Here is a 15,219-nt window from a genome sequence, read left to right as displayed (position 1 = left end):
CCGCACGGGGCCTGGGCTCCCTCTACCGAGAGCGTGGAGCCATGGAAAGCGAATAAACCACGTCCAAGCAAAGCTGCCAGGCAGAGCAATGTCTGTTCCCGGTGCAGAGGAGCGCTTACACAGCAGGAAATGGGATGTTATAAAACCACAAAAACCCCCAAACGCTTCTTCAGAGCGCTGGAGCTGGACACAACTACTAAGACAGCGCCTGAACCAAGCTCTGTTCAACAGCTGACTGCAGAATATCCCGTAATCCCCTGGAAATCCATCAACCTTAAGCCACACACCTGCAGAGGTTAAACGGAGCTGCTTGGGGAAAGTGGTTATTTAGTTATAAAAGGAAATTCCAGTACATCACTCCCCCAGCCCCAGGACAGGGCCCTGCCAGGTAGTTCCCACCTTTTTAACAAAGCACAGAGGTCTCTCACCGAAGGCAGAAGCAGCACAGTTACCTTTATTGCCTGTGTAACACCTGCAGCAAGGGACAAGCAGAACACAGTATAAACCCACGCACAACAGATACATTAATGTCTCTTAGAAATCTTTCAGAAGAAAAGTTGGAAAGCTGATATACCTCTACAGCCTCATGAGCTAAGGTTTCTCATTTACAAACCCATGTTTTTCTTTTAAAGCTGGTATTTTAAAATGGTATAGAAATGCTTCTTTACTAAGCGAGTTAACTTATTTCACAATAAAAATATAGTTTAGTTCTATTAAATTTTCTTCTGAAAATAAATGTTTCTATTTTCTATGACAATAAATTACAATGTATCACAAATGTAGGCTTTAGCAGAGTTACAAATAAGCAGGAATTAAGTATTCCAACTATAGTTCAACTGAATTCAAGGCCCTTAGTAAGAGATAAGCTGAAGGTGCATTCATGATCCAAACTCAATTTGACAAGGTAAATACATATAACTGAAGTAGATTTAATGGGATTTAGTGCTGTGGTACTTGTATATAGGATAAGTATTCATGAATTATCTGTTCTTCTTCCTCGAGTGTTAAATCCAGATAATCCTCTTCATGCTCAGGAATATCCTCTAGGATTTCATTGACTGCATCAGTCTCCATGTCTTCATCTGTTGGTGAACTAGAGGAACCTTCCAATAAAAAGCAGCAGCAGTGAATTCACCTCTGAAAGAAGTTGGTGCTCTCCCTGTTTCACCAGTGTGGCTGCTCTGCCAGCCCCTTCTTGCACAACCACCCCTTACAACTATTCTGCAAAGGATAGGGCAGGATGGACATTTTTCCTTGTTATTTAAACATGGTGTAGGAAAGCCTTTAATTATACAACAGGGATCACTACAGCTCTGACAAATAATGAGAGAAAAAAATACGTGCAAGCTTCTTCGTTAAATGGAAAGTATCGATTATGGTTCTATCCTGCAAGGGACACGAAGGAGTATGGAGGCAGGTCAGCCACCTGCAGAGCACAGATCTGGAATAAACTCCTCAGCCCTGCCCAGGACACCCTGAGTGTCACCTTTTCTTCTGAGCTGCACCTGCCTGCAGCTGATGCCTGTCCCCTCTGGTCCCTGCGTGGCATCACTGCAGGGGTTGCAGCTCACCTGGGACAACAGCTGCTTTCCTGTAACTGTGTTCCCAGTAAAAGCAGCCTGGGGCATTACTGGAGCCCCTGTGCCACTACTTCAGCAGAAATTACTTAACTATTTCCTACAAAAGCCTTGCCTTCCTTTCCCCCCTGCTGGATGCAACATTCTCACCTGCAGACTCTGTGAGCAGGTCTTTGGAAGAAGTGGATTCCTCTGATGGACTGGACCCTTCTGAGGACAGCAGCAGTGAAGGGGGAAGAACTCCCCCATAATGAGCAAGGGTTTGGGAAGCCACGTGGATGTTCCCTTTAAAGACCTTTAAAGCTTGCTCTGCTGACTCACGGCTGAAACCCATGTACATCAGCTGCAGGAGGGGGAAAAGGAATAATAAAGAAAATCTGGGGAAATCCAAGCTCATCTGACACCAGGGTCTGACAGGAATCTGCTTCTGCATCTGACAGTCATTCTCTCACACAGAGAAAAGTGCTGCATGCCAGGAATTCCAGGACACTGACTCTGGTTTACTGGAACAGTTAACAACAGGGCAGTGACCTATTAAAGGCATGGGGATGTTGAGCACGATCAAGAGCCTCTTGTCTAGTACCAGACCAATTCTTTTTCTGTTTTCAAAATGAAACTTCATAGCACTCCAGTGTATCGGGGGGTACATGTGCTGTTTACTTTTCCTAGGCAATACAGTTTTCTTGCCTGTTACACAGGCAATTACACAGCCACACTAATTACTGATGAGCTTGTCAGACAGCCTGTCATGAGAAATACACATTCCAATTCTTTCCCTTGTGCACTGCAGAGTTTAGAGACTTGAATAAATTTCTCATTTGCTGTCTTTTTTGGGGATAAAGCATTATTATGGACATACTTCCCCTCCACATCCATGCATGGCAGGCTGGTGCAATGGGCAGGAAGTACACACAAATTACACGTTAGCCCGAGTGACTTCACCATTAGGAGTGGATGCCAGACCCTGGAGTGTGACAGCCTGAGTGACATGGGTCAAAGAATATTTGTGAAGCTTTGCTTAAGGAAAATCTGCTCTCTTTGCAAGCGTAATTCAGAGACAAGACAAGCAGCTCACAAGAAAGCAAGTGGTCTAGCTTACTTGCTCAATACTTTCTTGGGAAACCTGAAACTGGTCCATGGCCACAGAATCATCACCATCATCTTCCAACAGTAACTCGGGATTGTCAAGAATAAACTGCAATAAACCAGAGAGATTAGAATAGAGCAACAGAGCTACAACAGTCTTCAACTCAGTGGTGTATGCAGCCCAATGGTTGATAAAAGCAAACCTCAGCCAACTTAAGTGGTATCTGATTTATTGGGTCAGGAAGTGCAAGTGCAGTCATTAAAGTTCAGAAAAGGTAGCTATGAACTAAAAAACATACTACAGAAAATAAGAATCTGCTAAACAATAAAAAAAACCCCAACCAAATTCCTTTTGTACAACACTACTACTACTGAAAAATCATTTACCTTAAAGGCTTGGTCCAGGTTTCCCTGTGTATTTTGAAGAGCTACCTGAGCAGCTCTCTGTGAGTAGCCCATACTTTTCAGGGTATTGATGTCTTCCAGTCGCTGCCGCCTTTTAGCTCTTTCCTCCCTCCTGATCTGCGCCTTTTCCTGCAAGAGCACAGATACTGCAAAGCTCACTGTGCATGGGAATGCTTTAACACACAGCCTGTGCATGTAGGGTTTCTTGGATTTTTTTTGCTTTAACTTTGAATCTCTTGAGGAAAAGGCTTTTTTTTTTTTTTTTTTTTTTGTAAATACAGACTGTGCTGCCAGACACTCGTTCCTAAATAAAGCTGCATTTCCATGAGCCAGCCCTGTCGCCACACTTCCGCTCCGCAGATCGGATCTGGTGCCATCGCAGCTATTCCCGGCCCTGTGTGGTAAGTGACAAACCCGTTTGGCAGATGGGCCCACAGACAAGACTTGCCAAGGACAGACAGTCAGAACCAGGCAGGGAGCCAAGGAGTTCTGTTCAGCCTTCCCTCAGCCAGTTGGCTTTTCAGTCCACACTTCACTGTTTTACGTCTAGAACTGCCTCCTCAGCATACGAAACATCACTTCAGATCTGGACAGCACTGTCTTCACTCACTCTAGCACAAAAAAATCCTTTTTCCCTCCTGGATCTTCCAAGTACAAAGCCACAATAGGGGGCAGCCAAGCCTGGGAGTGACAGCTTGGTCCTGGTGGTTTATTCCCATACGGAGCACTGCTGAGTAGCAAACACTGGTGCAAAGCCTTTGCCATGTGCCTCTGTGGTACAACCACAGGTCTTTGGTGCTCTCATTCCATCTGTTTTGAGACAGAGCTACCCTTGTTAATGCATTAAGTTTTGGTTTCAAACTTGTGCCAACACATCAAACTGTCAGCTACACCAACAGTGCCAAAGCGAGATAATCCAAGTCCTTAATTTAGCACCACGCTGCTCTGGCCACACACACACATCTCATGACACCCCAACTCAGATGATCTGTGATTTAATGCTTTCACTGGCCCTACCTCTCTCCTGTTGGTGATCAGATTGGCAGCATGCTCCACATTCCCGTGGCATGCTCGCAGGGCAAGGCGAGCTTCCTGTTCCGAGAATCCCAGGAGAGAAAGGCGATCCACTTTATCAGGATCTATGGACAGCTCTCCGTATAAAGAAGACGCCTGGATATGGAAAGAGCAAAATGTCACCACTTATACTGTTAACATACAAACAAAAAATGCCTCCCTGCTTCTCTGAGTAAGCGAAGAACAGATGCAAGATGGAACCCAAACTGAGGGGCTGGAGTGAAGGACTCCAGAGTTTTAGCTAAAGCTGCCTTACCTTCTGAATGTACTCTGCAGCCTCCTTTTCTCTGCCACTGTGGTAGTGCCCGATCCCTTGAAGGAGGTAAAGCCGTAGAAATAAAACCTTTTCACGACCGTAGCTTCCCTAAGGAATTGTTTAAAGAAGGAGGGTGGACCATGTAGATAGAAGAATGTGGTAGAATACCAGTTCATTATCAACAGAACACTCTACACATTCAGAGAAGACACAGTCAGGGCTTTGTGACAGTCAGTGTGCAGATAAAGCATCACACCTAAACCCCTGATGATGTCTGTGCATATAAACACACGCTTACCATGACCTTTTTGCCAGGCCCAGTGTTCTCCATGTGCTGACAATTACAGAACCAGATGACAGGCTAATGATACACAGGAAAACTAAACTTCTAAAAGCCAGTCTCGCAATACTTGAACAGTAACTGAATACATGTAGAAAAAAATCCCACCCTAATTAAATCAAACCCAGCATACTTTTATGTCAATAAGCCTTTCGTGGTTCTCCCCATAGCACCTCTGGAAGCATTTCTGTGCTGTGGATAGCTTTTTCTCTGCATCATCCAGGCAGTCCAGCTGCTCCAGACGGAAGTAGCACCAGACTATATCCAGCTGCAGCACTGCGTAATTATCAACCGTGTTCAGCAGCTCCATGCTACACTCACTGGAAAATAAAACAGTTTTTTTTTTCTTTTCTGGGAGAGGGTTGTTTATTTCTTCCTCACACACACACTTTTTAACACTCATAAGACAACATCTTAGAAGTGTGCACACTCATGTTGTGGAAAGCACACTCTTCATATCTGAGGCAACAAACTGATGCCAGGGGAACGGGAATCAAGTCCTGATCGCCCATCCTGTACACTGACACGCGGGACAGATACCAACCCTACATCTTAAAGTGTTACAGTAACAAAATGAGCTGTGGCTACTGTTTTAAGATGGCATCTCTAAAAGCATAATGGAATTAAACCCTGTGTAATCTTTGGGAGGACTGAGAAACTGCCTCGGTGCACATGAACACGCTAAGTACTGTGCCAGTCCCCTTGCACACCCACACAGATGAGAAACAGACAGGGACAGTATGACTTTCGGGATCTCAAAGGAGCAATTTATGGCTCTGACAGCTGATAGGAAACTAATTTACTTGCAGAAGCCCTGGTATGGTTACTGATCTCAGCTATCTGTTCCACCTTTTACAAGAAATTATTACTTCACAGGAGCAACTGCAAATGAATATCCGTGACTGTCTCTCCTGCAATTTATAACCCGGTACATGAATATTGACAGTTTCTGTTTATGTTGTTATGAAAGATTAACTTGCCCAGTGGCAGTATCTGTTTCAGCTGTTGTACATGAAGCCACCTGTCACTGCAAGTCAGAGCTTTATCTGCTGTTTCCCATCTGCAAGACGGGGTGTGAAGCAACCCCAAGCAAAACTGGCCGTGATTTATAAGCATAGGTAGAGTTTGTGCTGTTCCTTTATGGGCTGACAGTAAAGAGAGATGCAAGGACTCAAAATGTTCTTACCAGAAGTGTTTATCAGCATCCAACAAATATGGCAGTGCTATTTCATATTCTTTCTTCTTCATTAATGCTCTGCCCTTCTCATGGTAACCCATAGCCAGCACAAGCGCCTAGAAAAACAGATTGAGACTTTTGACTGCACCTCCCCAGCTCAAAGAGCTAAAAGAAAATATCCAGGTAATCCATCGGAGTCCTTGTTCTTCCTAGAAAAATACCACTGTACCAGTTCTGTAAGACCAGTGCCATTTCACACTGCTTCACACTTTTCTCCCATCTGATAATGTCAGATATTGCCTAGTTAAAAGCAATGGATGTTACTGGCACATGAAATGCTGCACCACGCTTACTTTAAGAATGCAGCCCCAGAGAGATTTTTAATGGTGAGTAGTACAAAGCTCAGCATTAGAGTTCAGTGGTACAAAGCTCAACTACACCTCCTAACAACATCAAATTTGTTTCGCTTTGCTATCACAGTTATCTTGCAAAACCTAGAAATTCACCTCCTGAGAAACATTATAACTGAAAATTAAATTTTGAATGTGTCAAGAAAACACTCCTGCAACGCAACAAATGGAAATGTAATAATAATTCTGGATAGAAACAACCTGCAATACTTCCTCTTATTTTTGATCAATACTGATGAAATGTCATTCACTTGAACACCGGATGCTTTAACTCTTCAGGTGAATTATTATGTTCACCACTTCATTAGAACAGCATGCACTGTTAGAGTGGACAGTGTCATCTCCATCACCCAGAGACTCCAGGTGATGCAGAAATCACAGCAGGCCTCAGGAGAGGCTGGAACAGCAGTTGGCACACACTGGCTCAGTTCTTCACAATTTTTTTTCTGGGGTGTAATTCCAAGTATTTGTAAAAAATTTGTTTATCTTCAGAAAATCCAGTAATCTTGAAAGGCAGCACCTATTGCTAGTCTTCTCCTTCAGTGGCCAACATCAGGTGTGTCACTCCTTCTGTAACTCAATACTTGCACTCAACCAAAGCTATTTTCAGTTGAGAATGTGGAACACTCTTGAATGATGAACAAATTTAAGTTTGAAAGGGGATACACTGAAAAAGATCTAAAAACTATATTAACAGAGTCCAATTTAGAGAGACTCATCAAGTTCCAAATGGAAATAAGGCCTAAGAAACAAGTTACTTTCATGCCTTTCTAGGACACCTAAAATTTATAACAGGCACTAGGATACAACAAAATTAAAGCCCATCTTAAACTGCAAAAGTAAGATATGGATGATACAGAGGTCAGTGCAAGACTAGACCTGTAATGAGATCAGCATTCAGAGGTTGTCTCCAGGTGACTGAAATATAGAGTTTACTATAGAGTTCACCTTAAATTTTATTTCTAAATTATTTGAATTAAACAAACATATAGTGGACCCAGGGTTACATCCCCAGAAAGTCTGACTGTATTTCAAACCCCTATTTTAAATGTTTCACAGACCAAGCTTTAAAGAGCCATCTTAACAGCACTGTATGATGCTTTCACCTACTTTTTTAGCTTGAGGAGGAATCGGAATTGACCTTCCAGTTTGATTAGCTATATCTAGGTATGGAACAGACTCTGGATCCAAGTACTCCTCTGAAAGATATAAAAAAGTTTAAAATTTAAACACCACCTTCAACAGAGCAACTCTGCTGCCATAAGATTATGTTAGTAAATATGTTGTTAAACAAAACAGCAAACAACAACAACAACAAAATCAGAATTACATATAAAGGCTGCATGTGTGTTTTTCTGGACATAGCAACCAACAGAGGCTCTGGCCAGGTAAACATGAGGAAATTCTAGAAAGGTCACTATGGAAAAGGCCTTGTGCATGCATAAATTTAGATACAGTATTAAAAATTACATGAATTATAAAGAAGGTTTTTTTTTTGCAGAAGACAAAACACCTATATTTTACACAACATAGCATTTGAAATGATGTATCAACTAAAGCATACAATATTTAAAAAATATAGCTGAGCACAGTTGATAATGCTGAAAAAAAATACAGCTCAGTATTTTTCTTCCCACATCTTTAATGCTTATAACCAAACTATCAATTTTGTTTTAACTTCCATTCTATTTACAATGAAAAGATGATTTTCTTGTAAGCAAAAGACAGTTACGGAAGAGTTTGTTGAGATTAAAAGCTTCTGCCCTGAGGTTTCTCTCAGGTGAAACAAAAGGGTTGTTAAACCCTTACTACACTTCTCACAGAACCTCCAGCCTGGGAGCCCATTACAGACTCTGATCTGTACTCTGGGATTGGCTGTAATTGACAGTGGCAAAAACCATAAAGAGACCCCATTCAGGATTCAAAATTTGGGGTCTAAATCACTCCTTAAGTCCAAAAAATGCAAACACCTCTGTCGTGTTCAAAATCTGATATTATGGTAAGAAACTGGCTGTCACCAGCTTTGAAGCTTTGTTCAGGTGTTTCTGCATTTGGCAGGAATTCATTACCTGCTCAGCTCCACAGTTCCTTGCTTGTGGATTTGTGAAACAATGGAATAGAGAAGTGATTTAAACTCACCATCAAGCACTGCAGTTCACAAACACAACCTCATTTTGAAAAATTATTACTGTTAAGTGAAGTAAATCCCTTTAACTTAATCCACAGTTGCCAGGAATTAACATCCAAGGGAATAAGAACACAACAGCCATGTTGCAGATGACAGTGACAAATGAGTTGCTCTGCACAATGAGACCATGGTTACACACAGCCATAGCTGAACTACAAAAAGTGTTTCATGACCTATAACACATCATGCCACTGTGCTTATGTCTACAATAAACCTAAAGCTTCTCACAAGTCTTCAGACCTGTAACTGCCAAGGGCCAATTAAATAATTGATTCGTATTATATCCTTCTCAAAGTGCCAAAGTTTTTTTGTAGCATTCTAGTTATGTAAAAAGGGTAGAAAATAAAGTTTTAGCCAACTTAAAATCCAGTTTTCAAGTAGGTAGAAACCTACAAAAGTATGAACTGAAATTCAGCCATGGTATAGGCACTCATCCACATTGAAAGGCCTCTGAGAATATAATTTTTGATGCACAAAAATTAATGAACACCCACCTCCCCCTGAACCCAACCAGCCTACTTACCTCTCTCTGCTAGAATTTCCAAACCCTTCTTAGTTCTTTGCATCTTGTCATTTATTTCTTTTTCTTTCTTACACTGAAGTTCTTCTTCCTGAACTTTTCTTTTGGTTTCCTCATCACTCTGTTCCAGTTGAAGCACCATAACTTTTGCGTTGTGTGTGACACCCTGGTCTTCAAGAGTTTTACCTGCAAAACAGAGTGTGAATTACACAATTCAAGTACTGGAAGTACTGAAATTTCAAGACTTGAGAACTCAGTCAAAAACCATGAAAATTACCGACACAGTCAGCAAAATTTAGAATCAGACTTGCATCTTTAAAGTGCTTTTGAAGCGACTGATACGTTTCTTTCCTTGTTATTTTCAAGACATACCAAAAATACCATTATTTCTGTTTCAGTTAATTGATCTTCAGGCAAAAACTGGAATAAGAACATGTCCAGGATCATACACAAGAGGACAGGACAGAGGAACTGGGAACTGAATCCAAGTTCCTTTTATCAGTTCCATGGTTCTAATTCTGATATATTCCAGGGCCATCAGCAAAGCAAAAGCTGTATCCTCACTTCCCACATGTCTGACAGGTTGAACATGGGCAAAGCAATACAAAAAGTCTTTGCAAGTGCTATTACACAGTAAAATTTTGGAAGAAATTTAGTTTCTTTTAAATGTGCATTTTCAGTGTTTCAACGCTAGAAAAGGGGATTTTCAACATTTATTACAGTATTCCTTTAACTGATCTAATTCTATTTAAGAATTTTGATCATCATAATTTATTACATTTCCTGTAAAGCAGAACCTGACAAATATAACTGCTATTTTTTGGAAATTTCTGAAATTAATATAGTTACAAGGCCATTTTTCTTCTGAGAATTAGAAAACTAGAAAATTAGCATAAAGGTATCCTTAACTAGAGATACATACCCAGATCAAGCTGCTTCTTATTTATGATTATTTTGACAGCATTTTCTTGTAATGCATATTCCTGTGCTATCCTGTGAAATAAATAATTTCATCCGTGAGCATAAATTTGTAGGCTACACAATATTGTTGTTACAATAGCAATAAAGCCTAAAAATTAGTGCTTATAAAAGGCTTAAAATTTCTGCTACAAAAGGCTGCTAGAATTAAAATAACATCATCAGAGAGCTTTGTGTACCATATAGGGAAAATCTGGGATACAAAAAGGGAAAAAGCAAAACAGACAGAAAAGAATCTGATTATTTTAGGCTTAAAAACACAAAAGAAAGAGAAGGTAATGTTCACTGTTCAGAAGATCTGCCTGGTTACAGATTTGGAACACTGATCACTGGTGCCTTCTCAGGTACTTGCTGGGGATTTACACAGCACTATCTTTTTCCTGTTTTCCATTTGTTAAACCACAGCTGTTCCCATGAAGAACTGCCCTACAAGGACACTGGACACCCTGTTCAGAGAATACATGCTAAAAAAAAGCTTAAATCAAACAAAAAGTGTGTTTGTTTTAAATTGGTTTTTTTAAAATGCTGTATGAAGGATGGTATCTCATGAGAGAAGCATGAAGGGTGATTGCACTTACTGGGATCTGAGCTCCTTGCCTGTGATGAACAGACTGGTTTCCAGTGGGATTTTCCTGCTCTGTAGTAATTAGGGGAAAAGAAAGAGGGAAGGAAAAGCACGGTATCAAGATACTTCGGACATTTTCTTAATTACAGTAACATTTCTTTTTCAAATAACAATTATGTTTAGAGGCTTATGGCTGGACATACATAATAGTAATTTCCAGTCCTGTACCTGCTATATAGTGCTAAAAATAAGCATTATAACAGCAGACTATTCAGAATTAAATAAATCTAAATTCAGAGCCAAACAATTTAAATTAATTTAATTATGCACCTCCAATCTTAACTGTGCTTTGCAATTATGCTACTCACCTGTGACTGGCTAGGTTATGATTAATTCCTGTTAGTGTCTCTAGTCCCAGATTAGATAAACTGGAATTTTAAATTAATTCATTCCCCTCTTTGCCCAGCAGCATTATAAAGTAGAATTATGAAACTATTTGGTTGTTGTATCTGCATGGCAATCACTTAAAACTCTCTACCCTTTAGCCCAGGTAATTATTTTTCACTACAGGAGTACTTTATGCCTGAAATTAGAAGTTGAAACCTGACTTTAAAAGGGCAAAACTTAATTCAGTTCTCTGTTGGAGAAGCTTTTAGGAGTCTGCTCTAGAAGGCTGAGCTTTGGAATGGGCTGCCCAGGGAGGTGGTGGAGTCTCCATCCCTGGAAGTGTTCAAGAAACAACTGGAAGAAGCACTATGTGCTATGGTTTAGTTGACAAAGTGGTGGTAGGTAAAGGTTGGAATGATGATCTTGGAGGTCTTTTCCAACCTTAATGATTCTGTGACTCTGCAATTCTATGAATCTATGAAGGGAACAGGTGAGTGCCATCACAACAGAAAATCCTGCTTTTCATTTCCAAGTTCAAGCAACATTAATAGGCTGACTGCACTTGAGGTATTCTTCAGCTGAAAAAATACACCTGTTCTTTACTGCTAATACAAGCAGTCACATCAGAAGGAATCAAATTGAAACAGACACTTAAATAGAACTTATTTTTCTTAATTAAAATATTATTTGTCATGAAATCCTAAAGGGAAAAACTACTCATCTCCTCAATATCATATTCCTTTGCCACGATATTCCTGTATACCTGGGAAACTGAAATATGTAATTCCCCCTCTCCCCATGTTTTATATACCTGACACAGATCACTCATTCAAAAAGCTGAAGTAAAAATATCTGCATAGACACAGATCTAGAACTCAAAAGCTCAAAGTAAAGCTACTTATGCAGATTTTTTTGCAGTGTTACTCACTTTTCTACGAGGCAGATATATATCAAGTCTTGCAATCCCAGTCACTTTAAAATTCTCATTTCCTGTCCCACGCTCAATTGCTTTACACCGTATTTCTTCAAGCATATTCTCTGTATCATTCTCATTGATATTCAGCTTGGATGAATATTTTTGTACAAGCTCCTGAGAAAACGAGAAGAAAAACTGGGTAAGTGCACCAGCAGTATGACATGGAAGATGTATGACATCAACTCAGAGAAAATATTTACCTTCATCTCTTTACCAGCTTCTTTTTTTTCATCTGTATATGGTGGTTTCCATAGCTGAATTTTGTCCTCTCTTAAGCAGCTTGTCAGTTTTGCTATCAAATACTTCTTTTGTGCCATTCTTTAAAAAAAAAAAAAAGGACAGTTGGAAGGGAAAATAAAGAAAAATAAACAATCCTTTAATATAGCTTTCCTGTAGTAAGGTATTTTGGTTTTCAAGAAGTCTAAATGACATTTTGGAATTCTGAAATAAAAGATGAGTATTAAATGTATTTCATGCATTTTGGTGAGGAGAGGAAACTGAGGCCAAACTATGAGAAAAAATGGTGAAAAAATTATTGAAAAGAGGGTGAAATTTGGATTGGAGTAGAGATAACTTAGAAGGGCCCTGCCATTTTGAGACAAATTAAACCTCTTCCTATCCCCTCATGTGAACTGTGATTGCAGAAAGTGTCAATACATCAAAATTGACAATTCAGTTGTTCTGCCCTGCTCTGGATGGAGCTGCTCAATCCACCAGTTCTGATTTAGCGCAGAGAAAGCAGGAAACTCTGAGTCAATCAGCATGTCCCTGGGAAAAGAAACAAAAACCAAACACCCCAAGAAGCAGGGAAGGCACACAGAGGGCAAGGAAAGGTGCATGCAGAGATCTCAATGGAAGAAAAAAAATAACTAGGTGCATGATAAAGCATGGGAGACTCGTGGCTCTTGGACACTGGGAATCATATGGAAAATGTCCTTTAATTTATACAGAAAAGCATTTAAAATGTTGGCATACATGCACTAAGGTTGGCATGAAATTTGATTAATCAGCTTCACTTTTCTTTCAGAGTGGCTTCCATCTTTCATTCTTGTTTATTGGCACACAGCTCTCAGGAGAAAAGGGAAGAGTTCTCTGTTTCAAAAACTGCTCCTGGCTCGGAAAAACACTATTTGAGGCAAAAAAAATATAGGCAAATATCCAATATGTGGTAAGTTGACTGGTCAGCCTTACCTCAAGCCCAGCTTTAGCTGAGCTACAAAGAATTCCCTGGAAGCTGCACTGACAACAGTCTCCCCTAAACAGGAGTCAGAGGGATGAACTGGGCAAGTGGATGGTTTAACAATCTTTCCAGTTGGATTGCTGTAATTTGCACAGTGTCTGTCAATACTAGCAGAGACAACCACACATTCTTTTTCCTGCTGGGATGCAACTGCTATTATTTTAGAGCCAAGGCAAACAATGGCATTTACAAAGCAAAAGTGACAAAACCACTCAATTTTCAAAACATTGCACTGTAGTTATTAAAGCAGCTTTCCCAAAATACGCCAAGGAATTCTCATGAACAGCTTGTAACCATCATTTTCCACTTTTAAGTTATACTGAAGACCCATTTTATACCCACAATTCTACTTAACATTAACAAAAAAAGTTGCTCATGGTTTTGGGTCACCCAGATAAAATTTAAAACTGCAGTCTATGCTTAAGATTAAGAACTGTAAATACAGGTGATATTTATAAACTGGTCATTCATCTGTTTAACAATATTATAGCTTAGTAAGTTTGTGATTTTTAATTAAGCTATCAAAACAGAAAACACCCTTGCAGTCTCCAGTCAAACTTATTCTTACAAACCCTTTATATAAAAAACAAAATTTTGCTTTCGCAAACACAAAACCTATGATTTTATATGTAACATTTCTAACACTTAAAATAAACTCCATCACACCATCACTAAATTGCATGAGAATCCATAGCAAAAACATCTGTGACTCACTCTTCCATCAGCCACGAAACGCCACAAGAACTCCTGACACAATTTCACTTTCGGTATGAATTTAAAGGGACTTTCTCAAAACTCCTTTGAGTAAACAACCGGGGGTGTTTCCCAAGAAGCACTCTGAATGCAAAACTGAGCTTTTGCAAATAAAATTTCGTCCTCTAAGCCCAGTTTGCCTTATACGTGAAATAAAACAAGTGGAGAAATAAGATGCATGACATAAGATGCAGCAACCAAGTTCAAAAGGCAAATTGTTGGTGGAAAGAACAGGGGATTGTCAGAACGGCTGGATAATAAAGGAGGACACATCAATTTTCCCTAAAAAGGAGGAAAGCACAGCTCTGTCACATTTCTCCGTGCCTGAAGGAGGGGAAGCACTGAAGCAGCGTCATGAGCAAACACACAAGGACGACAGCCCCATCCCTGCGGGCCCGGGGTGCCGGGGCATCCTCATCCCTCCCCAGGAGCACATCCAGTGCCTCCCGTGCCAGGGCAGCTCCGGCACCCCCAGCTCCCCGCTGTCAGCGCGGCCGTGCCAGCACGGCCCCGGCCCCGGGCACCCACCTGCGCCCTGCGGGCTCGGCACAGCCGCCGCCGGGGGAAGCTCGGGGGCCGACGCAGCTGCTCCCAGAGCTGCTTCCCGGCAGGGAGGGAGGGAGGGAGGGAGGGAGGCGACGGCCGCTGTCCCTGAGGGAGAGGATGGGGAGCGGCTCCTACGGCAGCCCGGAAGGCCCGGGGAGACGGGCGTGACGTGCGTGAAGCCGCGCCCCGCCCGCCATGTCCGCGCCCTGCCCTCACTCTGAGGGGCCGGGGCGTGTCCGCTGCCCGACGCGCGCTGTGGCAGAACTGCCTTCGGTCGGGGTGCTTTCGTGTTTGGTTCTTTGCATGCTTTCAAGCCTAGTGAAAAAGAAAGGAATCACAGAATCGTAGCGTCAGTTAGGCTGGAAAAGAGCTCTGAGGTCATCGAGTCTGACGTGTGACGGAACACTGCATCAGCCAGACCTGAGTGCCACGTCCAGTCTTTCCTTAAACATTTCCAGGGATGGTGTCTCCACCACCTCCCCAGGCCGCTCATTCCAGTATCTAATCTTCCTTTCCTTTCCAAATGTCCAACCGAAAGCTCCCCTGCCACAGCTTAAGGCCGTGTCTTCTCATCCTGTCCCTGAGATCAATGTGTGTAAGGGCCTGAAGAGGGGGTGCCGAGAACATGGACTGGGCTCTCCTTGGTGGGGCCCAGAAACAGGACAAGAGCCAACGGGCAGAAACTGATGCACAGGAAATTCCATCTGAACATGAGGAAAAACGTCTTCCGTGAACAGTGAC

General features: G+C 41.5%; 1 protein-coding gene across 2 annotated transcripts; it reads right to left on the bottom strand.

The window, feature by feature from the left end:
- Positions 1-432: 432 nt before the first annotated feature.
- Positions 433-14,645, bottom strand: NUB1 (negative regulator of ubiquitin like proteins 1). Of its 2 annotated transcripts, none has more exons than XM_048320691.1 (15): positions 14,461-14,645; positions 12,140-12,257; positions 11,892-12,053; positions 10,590-10,648; positions 9,956-10,026; positions 9,037-9,219; positions 7,436-7,524; positions 5,925-6,031; positions 4,872-5,058; positions 4,399-4,506; positions 4,086-4,238; positions 3,051-3,197; positions 2,677-2,772; positions 1,728-1,920; positions 433-1,103 (listed from the first exon to the last, which is right to left on the bottom strand). In XM_048320691.1, exons 2-15 carry the CDS (start codon positions 12,254-12,256, stop codon positions 940-942), a joined length of 1,836 nt encoding a protein of 611 aa, XP_048176648.1. In that variant the 5' UTR covers position 12,257; positions 14,461-14,645; the 3' UTR covers positions 433-939. The 2 variants fall into 2 exon arrangements, with proteins under 2 accessions (XP_048176648.1, XP_048176739.1); XM_048320782.1 differs by lacking the exon at positions 14,461-14,645 and adding an exon at positions 12,915-13,001.
- Positions 14,646-15,219: the final 574 nt, after the last annotated feature.

The sequence above is a fragment of the Corvus hawaiiensis genome, chromosome 1, assembly GCF_020740725.1.
Source record: "Corvus hawaiiensis isolate bCorHaw1 chromosome 1, bCorHaw1.pri.cur, whole genome shotgun sequence".
Lineage (NCBI taxonomy): Eukaryota > Metazoa > Chordata > Aves > Passeriformes > Corvidae > Corvus > Corvus hawaiiensis.
The sequence above is the reverse complement of the archived record's forward strand: the minus strand, read 5'-3'. Positions and strand labels throughout refer to the sequence as shown.

Bases quoted from the DNA above. Each gene is read 5' to 3' on its own strand.
- NUB1 (XM_048320691.1), bottom strand. From the start codon at position 12,256: ATGGCACAAAAGAAGTATTTGATAGCAAAACTGACAAGCTGCTTAAGA. The intron at 9,220-9,955 runs GTATGTATCTCT...TCTGTTTTGCAG, and splicing joins TAAGAAGCAGCTTGATCTGG to GTAAAACTCTTGAAGACCAG. The intron at 5,059-5,924 runs GTAAGAACATTT...TTTATTTTCCAG, and splicing joins GATGCTGATAAACACTTCTG to TGAGTGTAGCATGGAGCTGC.